Genomic DNA, 18,853 nt, shown 5'->3' with positions numbered 1-18,853 from the left:
CCTGACCATAGTGTAGTATTCTTCAATCAAATAATGACCCTAAATTGCTAAAAAAGAAATTGAATCGTGAGGAGACTTCATTGTTCATAACGTTTTACTGTCAATATGCCAGAGATTCCACAAACAAGACTTTATTATATAAATGTAATTTATTTTTTGTATAATTTCCATCATAATAAAAACACGAGATAACAGTGGTAGCGCATTATATGTTCAGAGCTTGTGTAAGCTGGCATGAAAGCCACTGATTCATTATTATTTAGGTTTTGGAGGGTGTTTGTTGATGAGGCTAATCCCTAACGAAAGTGACTGATGATAAATAAAGATGAATTATAGCCATTAACGAAGATCAATCACAACATACAAAATAGGGTACAGTACATTAAAAAGGCAGAAGGGGGGAGCGTCAAATCGTGTAACTAATGCTTTGTAGATATGCATTTTATGTAGGACTGTTAAATCATGCATCGATTAAAACGCCCTTGGTTTTTTTTTAACGTCGTAAGGAAAGAGCTAAATTCGGAATGCATTAAAAATAAAACCATACATTTTGACACAGGAATGATATTCAAAGTTAATGGGTAGAATTTGTCCCGAGGCAAAGTATGATTTTCTGAGGTCAAGCAAAGGCTAAAACGATCAAATCCCTGGCTAAAACTGACAGCAGAGGGATCACACCTAAACTTTGTATCCCTTAAAGATGTGACAGTATGAGGGTGAATTTCCATAAATTGGAATAGCCGTTTAGTTTCCATGAATAAGTGTACGATTTTAATTGCTCTGCAATTTTTTTTATTTATCCAATTGTCAGTGTGTATTTGCCGAAACCATTTGCAGTACTTTCCGTTATTGGGTTCCAATGCAAAGAAGCTAATTTACCATTTGAAACATGGGCCTAAATTGTATTGCAAATTTAAAATAAATTTGTGTCCAAGTACAATCGACTAATCTATCATTTGTCCCATGAATTTATGTGGATGTGCTCCCTTCTTTGGGCCACAGGAAAGAAAAGTCTAACAACAAACGGTGGTTCACAGGAGAGTGAGAGAAACAGAACAAATTCTGGTTCACAAGTTCAAGTGGAGGCAAATGGCACCACTGGGATCAGATTACTCTGCTATCTGCACAGTCACGTACACCCTCTCACCTCGATTAAAATTCAAATAGGCACAGCCGTATTTTTGCCACATGATTTTAACGAAAACCTTCATTACAAATTCAACTTTTATTTCCTGTGCTTATAAACATTGTTAAATTTTCCTCTTTGTTCACAGCGATCCTTGCGGGAAAGTGTCGTTTTATGCACATTATCTGCTATTTATTAATTGCACTTGCTTCGGTATTAATCCCTACAGTAACAATGTCGGTGAATAAAGGTATGTAACAGATTGCATAGGTGCTCGCTAACAGCACTTGCTCCTACGGTCTGTTAAGGAGATATTGGGGATCTTTGTCTTTGAAACAGATTGCAACAATAAATGCAACGCCAATCCAACATTATTCTGCATATAAACCGTGCAGATAATGGACATCAGCAATTAAGTATCGAGCTGCTGCTTGTATGAAAGCACATCTGATAACTGGTTACTGCTATATGGCAATACTATGATGTATCACGCAGTAAAATGCCCAAGTTATTCATATTACGCATTTTGAAAAAGATAATTTTCAACAAATCAAATGGTTTCTATAAAGATTTTTTGCAAAATCCCAATGTGATACGTTATAACACAAATTCTAGATAGTCACAATTTGAAGGCACATATTATTTGATGTTTCTGGAATATTTTAATTGACAGTTAACATCAAAATTTTAATTGATGAAGTGCAATATGCCTATAAAAATGTATTGGAACATGCAGGCTCAAACCCACATCGATAATACATTCTAGTACAGCAGGTAAATGGCAATACTGGTAAATAGACCATAATGCAATACATTGGTCCTGCTCTCCCTGAATTTGAAACTCATTATTTGTTGCTAAAGAGCTTCATGTAAAAAGATTTTGCAAAAGACAGATGACACTATTTAATGCTTGGGATGGGATCATCTTTGCTATTGTGTGGCATATCAAACGCGACAATCAAGCACGATCCCATTCTCTCTTTCAACATGCACACCGCTGATGTTTACCGAATACAGGAGCTAAGTGTGTATCCACCATCGATTTGAACCATGGACTCTGATTAAACTTGAAGTGAGTGCACGAGTCATGTTGTGCCGTTCAAACTCACCTCCTTGTGGAGGTCTGGTGGCGCCATGTTCAGCTGATCCAGTTGTACGATGCCGGCTTCCTCACTGCCATTGCCCATCAGCAGCTTCTGCTCGACAAATTGAGACAGTGTGAAGTGCGTGGACACGAGACACGATGAATGGAATGGGCTTTGTGCTGTACCGCAGAGCTCACGAGGATTGTTCAGAGATCCCTTTATTCAGAATATCATTCGTCGAATAGCCTCGCCGAAATTTACTGAATTAAAATTGGTTCTGTCGACAGTAATATCACAGTACAAAGGTTTGCATGCAGTGAAGGTGGCAATTGTTTGTAGTGTCGGCATATTAATATCCACTGGAGGAAAAAAAAACAAGCATAAAACATACACAGTATTAATGTGTTACTATCTACGTGACTTTACCGAAAGGCCCAAAGAGTTTGTTAACAACTTTGTTATGCAATATTTTGAATGTTAAAACACATTCCTGCGGAGGGGGCTGGTAGGAACGTTGGGTTGCTCGTTCAATGGCCAGGGTCAACAGCGGTGTGGTGTATCCCGCAAATATGCCCGACTGTGAGGGCGGGCACAAGCCGGCGTGAGTAGGTTAAACGTTGAGTTTTATAAGGGCACCACGGGGTGACCAGCCCCACCCCACCCAGCTCCCACCCCTCCCATCCCCCACCCAGCCCCACCCTCCCCACCCAGCCCCTCCCCACCCTCCCCTCCCCTCCCCACCCAGCCCCTCCCTCCCGACCCAGCCCCTCCCCACCCTCCCCTCTCCACCCAGCCCCACCCCTCCCATTTTTGGATGCACGACGGACGGACGGACACAATAATCCCCTGTGGGCTGGTGTAACCAGGAGGTTCCTACCAGTATAAGGCTTTATACCCTTGCTGGTGTCAATACACCAAACAGACACCAATGACAAGGGCATCGTGTCTGCGCAGCCACTCATACTTGTGGTAAAAACCAAAGGCCACCAAAAGGCGAATAGTACATGAACAATGCAAACACGAAAGTATGAATAGCTCACATTGAGTAGTTATAACTCTGACACCCTTTTTTAGTACCAATATAGAGCGAAAGGGTCCCATAGTTGTGAAATAAGTTATACATGTTATTTATTCATTGCACGGAGTGCACCGCACAGGTACACATTAAAGGACCTATCATATGCCGCTGAAATAATATATTTTTGCAAGCTTTCATTTGAACATTAAGTAGTATGGAGGTATAGATTTCGTGGGATGTGGTGACAAGCAGTTATGAGAGAATAACGTTATATTCATTAACTATATCAGTCGTTTGTCCGATCAATTGTATTTTGATCAGGGAAGAGGTTAGGGTTATAGTGCAAAATAAGAATTATTAATTACTTAAAGCCCCTTGTAAGTAACTGCTGGATGAAGGCTTCGGAACCATGCCCTGTTATTCATATGGTTGCTGAGCCATAATTTGCCAAGCTGATCATTGTGAGTTGGTGAATGAGGGGGAGTGAGGGCAACAATATTGATTTATCACTCGCTACCGATGTTAGGCGTGGCTGGGAATTGAACACAGATTGACAGGTTCATTGCCCAATGCGCTGGCTGCTGTACCACCATTCCACTCCGGTGCAGTATCATGAGGTCTTTTTTTTATACACTGTGTTGGAACATTGGTGAGCCAGATTGGACGTGATGGGCTTGTTTCATGGGAGAGAAAAAGGTAGCAAATATTTCCCTTTCACGTAGCCCTTAGCGATGATAAATAATACACGGCGCTGATTACATACGCTCTGAACTTCAGACCATTGCTCAAAACACAACATTACTGCTATACGTTATTCTGCCTTATTAGTGCATGGGTCTTGTTCTTTGTGAATTATAACATGATGTCCAGTTTATTACTTGAGTTTGGTAAAACATAATTTCCTTTTGACCTTTATGACTTGCCATGAATACGTGTGCAGAATTAATATGGCCTATCCTGGAATATACCACTGAGAAACATCAAGATTGTTAGAATTTTATGCAAATGTATACGAATTATTCCTTGAAGCTAACACTATTCATACATTGTACAAAAATACATGCAGTACAAAATCTATTTTATCATAGAGCTGCCTCTTTTCTATTATAAAGTCAGTTAAGGGCATGGCTACTTTATTAGCACTGACATCACACAATAAGAGTAGATTTTCTGGGTTTAATTCAAGGATGCACTGTGCAAGGTCCATTTGGTTACATTGGTGGATCTCACGCTCTAACACTTTCAACATTTCATCTCCACAAAACACAAAAGTACCCCTTCATTTTGAATTTTGTGTGGTACACAGGTTGACAAGCCCTCTTTAAGTTACTGTAAATGAATATGCAAGAGCATATTCTTTGGGTCTTTCCGTAAAGTCACGTAGATAGGTTGAAAGAAAATAACCTATCTACATGACTTTACCGACTTTACCGAAAGACGCAAAGAATATGAATTCCTGCAGTCATGAAAGCTTTAAGTCAAGATTTATCTGCTCTTGCAACTGTCTTTGAAAAATATGTACTTCTTTTACCAGCATGTCTAAAAAGTAAACACACAATGGCATTTTTTCATATGCATTAGGAGAAATTTGGGTCGATACATTGACTTCAGCAATAACATGACCGAGAAGTAAATTCAACTTTGTGATTTTCAAACCTGTAAAATAATCAGCCTTACCCTAAGACAGAAACCACACTTTGTTTTTGGTAAATCTTGCTTTGTAGTACAATATCTACACCTAAGGATTATGGGATTTTAATCGTATTTCACGTAACTTAATTAAAAATCTATTGTAAGAATAATTAACTTTTCATTACACATCAACATGTGAATATGTAATGATGGGAATTGTGTTTAAATTATCCCGGTGCCAGCATTAAAGTGTACACATAAATTTAAATGCATCTGTTAATGGCATAATCATATTTTGTCAGATAAATTAATTTTGCTCAGTAGAGCGGTTTACAATTTTCCAAACTGTCATTAATGTGTGGCTGACGTGGTCAGCATGTCATTAGCATCATGGACAGAATTTCATGCAGTAGTCACCATATATTCTGTCTTACTGAATCATTTATTTCTGTTTATCCGCAGAGCTGGCTACATTTTTGATATAGAATACATTGCCCTGGACGTTAGTTGTGTTTATGTCTTTAGTATATATGTAGTGGAGTACGAAGGTGCGTGGTGGAGGCGGTGTGATTGCATGATCACACAGACATTACGGGTTATCTTGGGTCAGCCTGTAGCGAAGGCAAAAACAGTATGGGTCATGTTAGGACAGCCAGGTGCAAGGGGTGGGATGATGAGGTAACGGTTGGGCCAATTAAGCCAGAAGACCAGCAACGGCGGTGATTGGCTGGGGCTGTTGTCAAGGGCGAGGAGGCGTCGAGATGTCTGGAGAAAGGCAGGTGTTTGAGGACGCAAAGCGTGGGGAGGCACGCGGGCCAATTAATTAGGGGTAATGAGAATGGAGATACATTGGGGAGACGCACAGAGAGCGGGTTGTTGGAGTTGGGAGCTGGACGAGGCAAGACGTGGAGTTGGGAGAGCTTGGAGTCAACAGGGGGAATTGAAGTGTGGAGAGTTGAGAGACAGAGTTTGGAAGACAGAGTTGGAGAGACAGAGTTGGAAGGAGAGAGCGTAGCGATAGCGAAGCTGAACAAAGACGAAGTAGTTAGCAGTGGAGTGAGCGTAGCAATAGCGAAGCTGAACAGAGACGAAGTACAACAACTGACACCTTTATTCAAGGCATCATGTTTGCAATAACCACAACACTAGCAGTCAAAATGCAAACAAAAGAGATAACTCTGATAATAATATGCACTGTCCTTGAATTTCATTGGTCCACACCCGAGACGGCTTTTCTTAGAGCCTAGTCTCCACTGGTGTTGGACAAGAAGACGCCAAAAAGCGTACAACTCAAAAACAGCGCACTATCAGAGTATTGAGGAGGTCTCATAATGTAAATGCTCACCCCCAGCCCTCAATACTCTGATAGTGCGCTGTTTTTGAGTTATACGCCTTTTTGCGTCTTCGGGTCTAACACTAGTGGAGACTAGGCTCTAAGAAAAGCCGTCTCGGGTGTGGACCAATCAAATTCAAGGACAGTGCATATTATTATCAGAGTTGTCTCTTTTGTTTGCATTTTGACTGCTTGTGTTGTGGTTATTGCAAACATGATGCCTTGAATAAAGGTGTCAGTTTTTGTGTCAGTTAAAAGGGTAAAACCTATTGCTATATCTTGTTACTGGCAAAGGAGGTCTCATAATGTAAATGCTCACCCCGAGCCCTCAATACTCTGATAGTGCACTGTTTTTGAGTTGTACGCCTTTTGGCGTCTTCTTGTCCAACACCAGTGGAGACTAGGCTCTAAGAAAAGCCGTCTCGGGTGTGGACCAATCAAATTCAAGGACAGTGCATATTATTATCAGAGTTGTCTCTTTTGTTTGAATTTTGACTGCTTGTGTTGTGGTTATTGCAAACATGATGCCTTGAATAAAGGTGTCAGTTTTTGTGCCAGTTAAAAGGGTAAAACCTATTACTAGAGACGAAGTAGTTAGCAGTGGAGTGAGCATAGCGATAGCGGAGCTGAAGAAGAGAATAGCCAGCAGTGGAGTGAGCATAGCGATAGCGGAGCTGAAGATTCTGTGTGCGAAGTCGCTGCGTGCGAAGACGCTGTGTGCGGAGTTGCTGAGTGCGGAGTCGCTGAGTGCGAAGCAAGCGAAGTAATCGTGGGGAGTGGAGAGACAAAGGTGGCGAGCGAGTCGAGTGAAGCACGGCGAGCGAGCCGTGGCGACCTGGATATTGTGGAATGTGGAGGACATGATGAGAATTGTAAATAAAGCGGCGTTCGAAGAAAGACTGAAGTTGTCCGAGTGAAATCGAACACTACATATATAAGTAGTCTAGTTTCTTTAGAATACATAAAGAAACAGTCACGAAGAAAACAATGTATTGTCTTACTATTCATAAGTTATCAAAGTAGGTTCAAATTAATTCGGCATATTAATGACATGAATTAAGGTTTAACTAACCCTTCATTTGGTTTTACTCAAGAGCACAAGTATGTATGTAGAACTTCTTTATATATGTACAGTACTCTCACAGAATATAAAGTATGTTTATCTCTCGCCCAAAATAATTTACCTTCTGCAGCACAGTGCCATGCCATGCATTTGTTTGTGCTCCGGTCAACAGGGAATGCCCTCTATCAAAAGCTAACACATGGATTGTTCAATTTATTTATGATGGCATGGCTTATTTTAAAAAGGGATCGTGGAGCAGTTATTACAGGTTATTTTAGAGCAATGCAGAGATGTAATGTTTGAAGTATATTACACAAGTACTGTATTTCAGTTCCTCCATTTCATTTCTGCTGCGGGGGAATTCTTATATTTTTATATTAACTTCATTTTTTTTCATCAAGAGGAACATAACATCAACGCGTTTCCAGCTCATGGACTGTGTTCAGAGGCTGAGAGTTATCTTTGAGAAAAACAACTGAGGGTTGGGGAGTTTGGGTCCTAAATGCACAGGAGAGAAGCTTTAGATTGTGTGTGGGCTGTTCTTTAAGAATTTTCATTTTTAAAATAGTAGTTAGCACAATGGTATGTTATAGCAGTGTTCTTCACTAATTTTCTTAGGGGGAGCGGGGTGGCACTTTTGCCGGTGAGACATCAGTGCGAGGGCCGCCACACATTTGAAACCATTTGGGGTCGACAGCACGATGACGATGATGATGAGGTGTTTTCACATTTGTGTATTGTCGGGGACTGCACATCAGCAGCCGCACTAAAGGCCACCAGGGGCCGCCATTGGCCCGTGGGCCTTGCAATGAAGAACAATGTGTTACAGCGAGAGAGACTGTCAAGTCATAGGCAATGGAAAAAAAGTAAGGTCTTGAGATTGGACGTGAACAAGGAGTTCCAGACTATGGGCAGCAGAGGAGAATGAGCAACTTAGTTCTTTGCCAGAAAGCCTTTGTTGGAGCAGAGAGTGTGTGTGCAGTGGAGTCGAGTTAGATGAGAGAGAAAAAGTAGGGAGCGCGAGTCCAGGAAGGATTTGAAGCAACGTCCATGGACCCAGAGGTTTTGACCATGAAACAAGATCGGCTTCCCTCCTCCACGCATGCCGCAATACACATTGAATTAAGTCATTGGAGGAAGTGAACAGCAGAGCCTCGTTATGTAGTTGTTTTTGTATGGTTCCAATGAGGGTTATACAATGATGTCCACAAAAATTGCATCAACAACTCCGTGGGATGTTTTCCATAAACAGACTTCCATAATGTCACGTCCACAAACATTTAGGAAAATGACGATCTGTGGAGAGATTATACAATTCTCATGTAGTAAAGGTTGCACACCCCATGATACAGACATTCATTTACATGAATCTATGTATCAGCTGAACTATGTTACTGAATATTTAACTAATTTCACACCGTATGTAGCCAAATGTGCTAATCGGAGGTGTCGGGAACCTAATGAACCTAAATAGCCTCCAAAAATAAGTAAAAAGCATTGCATTTGCACATATTACAATTGTAGCAATGCAATCTAAATACATTTTTATGTTATTTTGATATTTTGCCAATTATTGGTGAGGATATATAGAGTTTGGTGATGATATATAGAGTGTATAGTGGATGACATGATTCTTCTGAATACTATAAATAAAGAACACAAAGTAGTCGGTGTTTTGTCATCATCCATGGTTATAGACAGTTAGGGACATTGTGCGAATGCTGAAACTTGACCCTGGTCACAGTCACACGTGCATAAAGGTGAAGGATGGGTACTGTTAGCACTATCCCAACCTTGATAAAGGTCATGAAAGGCCACATCATTTCCCACAATATCTCACCATAGAATGCCATGGGAGACACTTCGAAGTTTGTCTCTTTCATAACCCCATTGTTATCATTAAAAGTGTACTATTAAAAACTTGCAGATAGATGCAAAAGCTAATTAACTTTTTTTAAATTGGAATTATTCTTTACGAGGGGATGATAAATGATATCAGTACCTTTTTTTAGCGTGCGCATGAGAAACCTATGACAACTGTATATTACACAAGTATTTCAGTTAAATAGTCTATTTAAAAATACATTCGTATCCACAATGCTCATCCGCAGCCATGATCTATCCACTGTTAGATGAAGACTTCCCCAAGGCATAACCGTCTCTCCCAGTCCTGCGATATAACCATCCACCTAACACCATCTCGTCTGCGGGTGGCCTCGGCGAGCATACAGTATATATTTTCCTGACCACTTACTTTTTTACAATCAATACAATGTCTGCAGCTTTTTTATTTGCTCTTCGATCCATATGTTCCTCTTTTTGTCTCTTTGTGCATTTTTCAATCTTTGTTCCATTTTCTTTACCAATGTTTATTTTTGTGATCCATGTAATCAAGATCAAGATGTTGTCATGGCAAAAGCTAATGATACTGCCACACCTTGCCAACGCTCTCTATCGCCAGATTCCACAGCTGTTGCACAGTAGACACACAATCTCCAAGGTCTGCCCTAACAGTATGTCATCGCAGGAAATATGTTTAAAATATTCTTAACCATTGCGTTCCATCACTAATTTCAGTTTTCTAAAAGCTCTCCGACTTCCCCTAGGTAAAACGAACTAAACGGTTTTATTTTTATTTTACCAAGTAAAGCCCACTGAGTTGTTCACTCTTTTTCAGAAGCGACCTGGTCACACATGAAAAAGCTCATGGAAGTCACTTATCATCCTATGTGGGAATTTATAGCAGTAGCCAAGTAATATAAACGCATGTTTATAAACGTGTAGAGGAAAACTGATGGACGCGGAGAAAAATCCACGTAACCATGGAGAGAAGAGAGAAAATACGAACTCCAAATATACAGACATTGTCAGGGTTGGAGTGGAACCCACGACCTCCTGCATACCAGTTGAGAGAGATAACATCTCGCAACCACGGTTTGCATGTGTTTTCCAGTTTAGACCATCCAACATTTTATATATAAAATATTGCTGAATGAACTGGTTATTCGTGACTTTGTTTTGCTAAATGTATCTGCAGCCCAATGTTTCAGCATTCTTTATTAAGTTCTTCAACCATTTGCAGTTGTTCATTTCCATTGGTTGTTCATTTCCATTAATTTTTCATTTATTTTCTTTGTTCTCATCTTCTTTGCTCTATGTTTTTTCTCATCCATAATGCTGTGTTGCTCTAATATAAAATCAGAGAAAAGATACCTCGACGATCCCAAGCTTGTGTAGTTGCAGACATTGGTGGAATATCTCCCAACTCTGCAGGATCTCCTACCGCTGCCTATGCAAATTAATATAAAATATGTTAATTGCTCAGCATGACAATGTGATGCTGGATGTCAATACAGAATTTTGAATTTCATTAGTGTGCATTCATTGGTCCTTTGATCAAATAAAAACAATCTAAAATATCTTAATTAGTTAAATGTTTACTTTCAATACCACTACATTCAATTTGGTTATCAAGTAAAGAGTTAAACATCAATGCAAACCTTTTGGCACATTGTAGTTAAATGTCAAATTGATATATCGTTCAAAGCACTTATTTAGAGAATGTACATCTGTGTTCTACTTCATATAGTTACTGTTACAGCTAATAAAGCTGAAATCTGTACTGTGCAATTCCAAACTGCTATTTTGATACAATATCCAAGAACCTAAAAATGCAAGCATACATCTGTGGCTCGATGCACGTATTCATGACTGCCTTTTCATTGGTAGTACATGGGGTTTATCCTGTGCTGCAGACGATGAAAATGAGGGCTTATAATTGGATGGCGCTGGCGCGGCTTCAGTCGACCCACCACAACAGAGGTGTTTAATCTTCATCTCCGCAGGAGGCCCAGAGAATGCTTCTGAGCACCATGGCGTATGGACATTAACATTTACATCTAAAAAAAATGCTTCTTCCTCACAAGCCATTGCCATAAACATTCTCATGGTGTCTCCTGGGTAATTTATACAGACTCACACTATTAGGCAGTGATTTTTCGCAGGTCTAAAGATGCATTGTCAATGGCATACTGACTGCGAGCTAAGAGAAGTGCCGCCGACATTTTAATGACACCCAACCATGTTGCAATGCAGTGCCGTGGCTGTAATTGAGGAGAAATCAGCTGAAAGACTACTGTCTGCCAGAAAGGCGTGTTGCAAAACTACGCTGCATGCTCGCAAAGCCACATGCTGTGTCGCACTGCATCAGTCGCAACAAAGCAAACGACAATTGTTTTTGTTCATCACAGCTTTGTAAAAAGGCTTTCCATTTTCACACTGAGAAATGCAGTTGACGTTTATTTCGATGGAGAATAGTTTTTTCTCTGTTTCCTTTGACTCGATATGTTACCACGGTAGTAATGCTGTTTAGAAGCATCAAGAGAAGCAGTACATTCAATTTTGCCGGAATGGGTTTTAAACAGCTATATCACAAGATGCATTCCACGAAACAGCGGCTGATTAATTTAAGTCATATATGAACTGGTCATATTAATCACTTGCATTAATCATTTATTTTAAACTGATGGTTGTATGGGATTTGATATAGCTCAGACTAAGAAACATTATTTACCCTAATGACGAAACAGCGTTCACTGCTAGGTAATGGACCCTGCCAAGTTGCACAATGATGCAACGTAGTCATTTCCATAAATGACTTCGCAATGCAACTAGTATCGTCGTTGAAGTGAGTTTAATTAAATAGCAGACTTACAGGGAAGAAGGTTAACACAGTTGTATACAGGAAGCACTCTTTAGGTGTTTAGAGAATTAGCCTTGGCCTGGTGGCCAGCAAGTAATGTTTGATGCAGATAAAGTAAGGCGCTTACACTGATGCAATCAGCACAGAGGTAGTGAGGGAGAGTCTGGCTGCCAGAATTCCTACATAACTTAGGCCCTAGGGGACTCCAATTGCTGGCAAACCTGTACACCAAAACCATGAAAACCGGATGCATCCCAAAAAAATGGCAGGAGGTGATGATTATTGCCATACCAAAGACAACCGACAACCCGGGAAGCTATAGACCAAATAACTCTTGTTCACGACCTATAAACTCTTGGACTGTATCATCCTCCAGAGAATCAGCCATCCCGTCGAGTCAGTGATCCCTGAAGAACAAGTGGATACAGCTGCTGTGACCAAATTTTGACCCTTGTGATGCACATTGGAGCTGGATTCCAGAAGAAATCCAAGACCAGCGCAACCTTTGTGGACTCTTCATCGGCCTATGACATAATATTGGTTATGCGCTTGATGCTGCAGCTTGTAAGGACCATTCCTTGCCTCGAAACAATACGCCTGACATGGATGAAGCTGAGCAATAGGCGAATGACTGTCTATATGGGCAACAAAGCACGATCACTCCAGTTACTAAAGGTTTCAATACTCGCACCAACACTCTTTAATATCTACACAAGCGACATGCTGCCAACCGGATCACACAAATTTGTATATGCGGATGGCCATACCCTGGCAACGCAAGCAACCACTTTCAAGACATTGAATCCACTTTGAACCAAGATCTAAACACCATGGGAGAATATTTACGGAAATGGAGGCTCAAGTTAAATCCTCACAAAATAACAGTCACTGCATTTCATCTTTATCATGGGAGTGCCAACCACACTCTGAAAGTGATCTTCTGCAGCAACACTGTGTGACACGACCACACTCCAACCTATCTCAGAGTAAAGCTGGACTGTATGCTAACTTTCCACGACCACCTGGAAAAGGTAGACGCCAAGACCAAACCAAGGGTCAACCTGTTCCAGAAACTGACAAGCACAAGCTGGGGAGCATCATTACCAGTGCTATGGACACCAACGATGGCCCTTGTGTACTCTGTAGTCGAGTACTGTGCACGAGTATAGACTAGAAGTAGTTACACTCGACTTGTTGATGTCCAACTGAACACTGCAATGTGGTGTATCAATGAAACCCTCAAGTCGACCCCAACACCCTAGCTGCCCATGCTGTCACACATCTATCCCCCACCCATCTGCCTGCAATGCTGCAACCCTCTTGGAAGTCCTGCGAATCGAGGAAAACAGTCACCGTCCCATTCATCAGGAACTCAATAACGTCCCTCGTCATCAAGTGAAGTGATACAAGCCCTTTTGGACCCATGATCTTAACGTTAAATAATACAAATTCAACTCGATGGAGCTTGGAAAGCTAAATGGAGTTCAAAATAATTCACAAATACCTTGTCAAAGACCCAACGCAGATTATCCCTGGCTTTGATATTCCATGAAGCTCATGGTCCACATGGAGAATTAAAAACTCTCCATTGTGCAACTGTGGTTATCCAGAACAGACCGTATAACATATAGCGCTGAATGCCCGATCCACAAATATGAAGAAAACATCACAGTGATACATACTCTGCTGCTCCTGACGCGATTGTCTGGCTTGACTACCGGAATGTAAAATGTTAGTTGTTGCTTTAGATTTATATCAGCCATACGAAAGAAGAAGACTAATTCAAATACTCTCTTTCTGTAAGGAACCAATACAAAATATAATGAAGCAATACAAAATTTAAGTCTAATTTACAATGAAAAACGGCCACCGTGTATTTAAATGCACGATCAAAGAAAGTGCCATTTAGATGGCACGTGGTTTGGAGTCTACGTATTACGCTGCATGTCTGGAGATCTCCCATAAGCACCCAGTGGTGGCCTTATAATCCACCGGCCACGCACGATCTGTGCATTCCTATCTGTACGAAGTTACATTTCCAGCCAACCTAAGTTCCCTACATTAACAAAAATATATATAAACTCTATAAGCAGGCTTTTAGAAAGCAAGTTATTATTTATTTCATCCACGACCACCAATCGATAATTGTTTTCAAATTAAATTTCTTGGAATATCCACAATTTGAAATCATATCTACTGAATTGTACATATTATGGGGTTTTATTGGATTACAAATTTGATTTGAAGCTTTCGTGATTGCAGGAATTGCTCTTTGGTTCTTTCGGTAAAATAGGTTGCATTACATTACATTTCCAAAAGATTTGCTAAATTTAGTTTTCTCAAACTATTTCTCTCTCTAAAAATTTACCAGGCTCTCATAGGGCCATTCGATCTTCTTCTTTCCCTCGGTCGCTTCGGGGTGGATTCATTGACATGCTAATTTCTCTGCTCCAGCAGCAGCCACCAGCAGACCCACCTCTCTCTCTACCCAACCTCCCCCCTCTCTCTGTTTAATGCCTGAACATAGAGGTATTGGGTCTCTGTGTGTCTATATTATGTGTCTCTCTGTGTGTCTGTGTTGTCTCTTTCTTCTTGTGTCTGTCTGTGTGTCTCCGTGTCTGTGTTTTGTCTCTCTCTCAAATTTAGTTCTACCTAATGACGGTTGCTTGTGTTGCAATCGAAACGTCGTACTCTATTATTTCATTTATTTTCTTTCTACGTGACTTTACCGAAAGAACCAAAGAGGATTACAAATTATTAGGAAGTTTTACAATTGTACATTTTTCGTAAATCCACGACTAGTAATGGTAGTTTCCAATAAATAACAGCTTTAGCAAACCAGAGCTTAGTTTTTAGATGAGCTTTGTCAATAAAAATGTATCCACAAAACACTTCAAGGTGTAATATTTAAAGAATGCTCTCATTGCAAAACTAATGCACATATTTAAGCATGTTTTTATACGTGTTGATTTTTTGTTGGCTTTACATTGTATTGACGTACTTCAAATTGTTCATTGCTCAGTGGATCTTTAGGGGGACAGTCTCCTGAAGTCTGTAAGGTTTAGTTCCGAATGCATAATGCAAGGGGTTGACGGATGCCGAGGTGGGTGCTGTCCATTGTAATTGCATCACACAGCTGTTCAGCTACTCAATAATGCATTTTGAAGTCGAAATTCACTCCAAAATATTTTTAAGTTAAGAATCCCAGGACACAATATCATTGCATAGATAAATTATATCATTGTAAGAGGAATAAGATCAGCTAACAAGTATATTCAATCATTTAATCTAACATTTATTGTAAATGTCCAGAAATTCGTTCTAACTTCTTAGGTTTTATTCTGACTTCCTGCATCGTGTCCTGAAGATGCTTGGTGTAGTTTCGAGTGATATGTCACATGTAATTGCAAAATTTGGCTGTGAGAATTGCTGTTCAACTTACTTGTGAGCTGAAACGAAACTAAATGGTGCATTAAACACTTGTACACATGACAATATCATGTATTTCACTATGTCAGGTGGTGGAGGTTTAAAGTTTAACACGTAGGCTTTTGCGACCAATATCATCCATAATCCTGTTTTTTTGTGGTTAAATCGCGTAAATATATAAAGGAACGAAACAGGAGGATTTCTCCACAAATCTGGCTGTTGCCTGATGATGCCGATTGTAATTTCTATCGAAATATCGTACTCAGATGATAAATGTTGTCGCTTTTCTCTCCAACACACTGGTGTGCTGTACTAGTAACAAATTGGCATGTTCTGTTTACGCGAAAAACCTTACTTATTGGCTGTGTTGGGTGGTGGCGGGTTTAGCAACAAATTAATATATTTACGCGATCTAACCCAAAACAAAACTGTATTATAGAAGTGATGGAGGGTCTTACAATGCAGATTAGGCCAGATAATCATATGGCTTAACCCAAACACTAACTATGTATTATAATATTGGCTGCAAAAATCGACATAATATAATTTTAAAGCATAATATTGTATGTACAAAATATGCAACACATTCGTCTATGAATACAGGTCATTGCCAAAAACGTCACTGATTATATTTTTTCCTTTCAAAGCAGTGTGATTGACGAATGTGTTGAGTTTATATTTTTTATTGTGCCTGTGCATCACTGCCAATCCAGCATCATCAAATAATATGTAAAAACATGTTTAATTTATAACAATCACAAGTGTTCCAATTACTGAAATTTCCATTCATTATAATTAATGAATGTATTATAATGATCCTTCTACAGCACATTTTTAATGCTACCATGGGAATAGCTAGATTAATTCCCAAGACATTGTTTAGACGTCATCTGCACTAAATAAATTTAAAATAATTGACAGCTGAATGTTTTAGACCACAGTCCACAATTTATAGCCACAAATATTACAGTCAACATTATAGTGTTGACAAAATGCCAGGGGGAACTATATACAATGCGTGATAAAATGCATTGGCTTTGTGCATTTTATTTGGCACAACAATGTTCATGTAATCACAAACTGCATCAAGTTCAAATTACATAGAGAGTCCTGACATACTAAAAGAAAATTATAAAAAAGCACGAACAAATAAAAAAACACATATTATTGTTTTTTTATGGTTGAAATGACTGCAGATGCAGAGATTTAAAAAGATCAGTGCAATTAATTCATAAAAAAGGAAAATAACCCTTGAAGCCGATTGCATCACACAATTGAGCACCTCCACTGAGCCAAGAGCAGATTTGTCCTTCAAATCCGACACAAGTTGCCTAGCTACTTACAACAGCTTTGCATCATTACCAGGGACCAACATGGATTTGTGATTGTAATACCAGCACAATTTGTAGGTTCCTATACCTGTGGAGTCTGAAAGCTGTGCTCGTAATAATCCTGTAACAAATGCCACTCAGGATATGTCCACAGCATTTTCAACTGCATGTATGAAATAAATGTAACCACAAACAGGAAAGTAACACCGTATATTCATTTTTGACATTAACACAATTACACCATAATCTTATTGTATTTGAATACTGAATACAATTCACACTGTTGCAAGCTACATCAAGAGTTTTATCCCCACTAGGTGCTTTTGTCCATTGCAATGTTCTGATAAACAATGCTAGGACGTTGGGCGGTGACAGCGCTTGGCTGTAGTGCATTCGCTGTTTATTGCAGAGGCTCGCTGTTAAAATCCAGCAGTTGTCCTGTTTTTTACTGCGGGTGTATTGAACTCTAAAATATGCGTCGGATGCTTCAGAGGGAACGTTAAAGATCCATTGATGTCATTCGGTAGAGTAGGCCATTGTGGGCGGGTTTTATGGTTAAAATTGACCACGTTTAAAACATGACTGCAAGTCATCCGATTGGGATTATACGTAGCAATTACTGTTTTAGACTGCGAAAACTTGTCAGGACCCTCCTGAAAATGAATAACGAGACTCGGTGAGGCTTTACTGGTTAAACAATGTTAATGTTAAGAACATTAATATCAGAAAATAAACATTGATGGAATGGTTTGTGACATAAACTAATGTTGTTCAGGACAAATATTATTCTGCAATGCAAAAGATCGCGAACAACAACAACATCCAAAAATAACATGTCTTTTATATAAATCTTGGCCCATACACAGAGAAAAAAACCAAGCTTACAACATAAAAAGCCATAAAGGAAATTAAATTAAGTGACTCAGAAGCCCAGTAATATGGTAGCCCTCAGTTCACTGTCCCTCTGTGCTGCACTGCCCAGGGGCAAACACCACAGATTTGTGCAGCACGGATCGATTGTGACGAATCACAAGGTCACCTTCCAGGCTAGGGACAAATGAATTATTCATGGCGGACCAAGGGAGCGATCACTGGAGCCACATTCCCACGTCCATTGCACTCGGAGGCAGCGTTATGCTGCATGTTGATGTAATTTATGGGATACCCGAGCGGTCCATGAACTTGTGACTAATCTGGCACAACTTAAATTTCTTAGATTTCAGTACAAGAGAGACATCATTGTAGAAATGTAATTGATTTATAAAATATCTTCTGGGGTTATTTTTTTTCAGAAATAATTTAATTTAAAAGAATGATAAATAAGCATAAAGGTTTATGAAATGTGCCAAAAATGCATTCTTTATAGATTGATTTTTGTAAGTGTTACAATATTTTTTTGTAAAATATGGAACTTGTGTTCATTCCAACAGCAATCAGAATATCGTTTTGTTGAAAAACAACCCAATCAAGCAATGTACTTGGAAACAATTTCATGATTTCATTTGACATTTAGTTAAGCATAGCATTGAAGGACAATGAGATTCTGATTTTTATTTCATGGCATGAACATCTAACGAGGCAATCAGTCCTGAACTGTTGCTGTGTATACTTCCATTTGCACCTCTAGTTATCATAGCCGCTCTGCTCACACGTGCACAAGTTACGGATAATTGATAATAATTATCGGAGCAGTGCAGAATCAATATTTGCCGAAAAAACTTTACACGTAATGTATTTATTTCCAAAATAAGTTCACTGGAAAAATCAATCAATGTTTATTTATTGCACGAAAGGTCCTATTTAGCCAGTTATCCAGCTAGTTTGCGAGGGAGATCCGTGGTGCATCAACACAGAACAAGAACAACAACATCAAAGTAATCCGTACAGAGGGACTGACAACAACGGAACAGAACGCGTCAAAGGTGTAGGCAAAAGTAGTGCTTAAATAACAAACGTTAACAATATTAACAAAATAAACAGGCATATTACACCAAAAATCGGTAAATAGCACCAAAACACTAGGATGAGGTAGTGAATAGATCGAGAGATGTGCACGAGGCGAAGCGAGCAATGCTGAACAAGCATGAAATCTAATAAAAATTGTTATATTCAGTAACATAAAATCAAAACATAG

At 39.5% G+C, this 18,853-nt stretch overlaps 1 protein-coding gene across 5 annotated transcripts in view; it reads right to left on the bottom strand.

Annotated features, from left to right (window-relative positions):
- LOC116938719 (V-type proton ATPase 116 kDa subunit a 1-like) overlaps positions 1 to 18,853 on the bottom strand; it is a 276,745-nt gene that overhangs the window by 93,124 nt on the left and 164,768 nt on the right. For all 5 annotated transcript variants that reach the window (XM_076056558.1, XM_032946244.2, XM_032946245.2 and 2 more), the window contains one exon: positions 2,236 to 2,322. In XM_076056558.1, the coding sequence (XP_075912673.1) occupies positions 2,236 to 2,322 (87 nt within the window). The remainder of the gene's footprint in view (positions 1 to 2,235; positions 2,323 to 18,853) is intronic.

The sequence above is a fragment of the Petromyzon marinus genome, chromosome 4 (assembly GCF_048934315.1).
Source record: "Petromyzon marinus isolate PM22_M1 ecotype Great Lakes invasive population chromosome 4, UKy_Petmar_22M1.pri1.0, whole genome shotgun sequence".
NCBI lineage: Eukaryota > Metazoa > Chordata > Hyperoartia > Petromyzontiformes > Petromyzontidae > Petromyzon > Petromyzon marinus.
The sequence above is the reverse complement of the archived record's forward strand: the minus strand, read 5'-3'. Positions and strand labels throughout refer to the sequence as shown.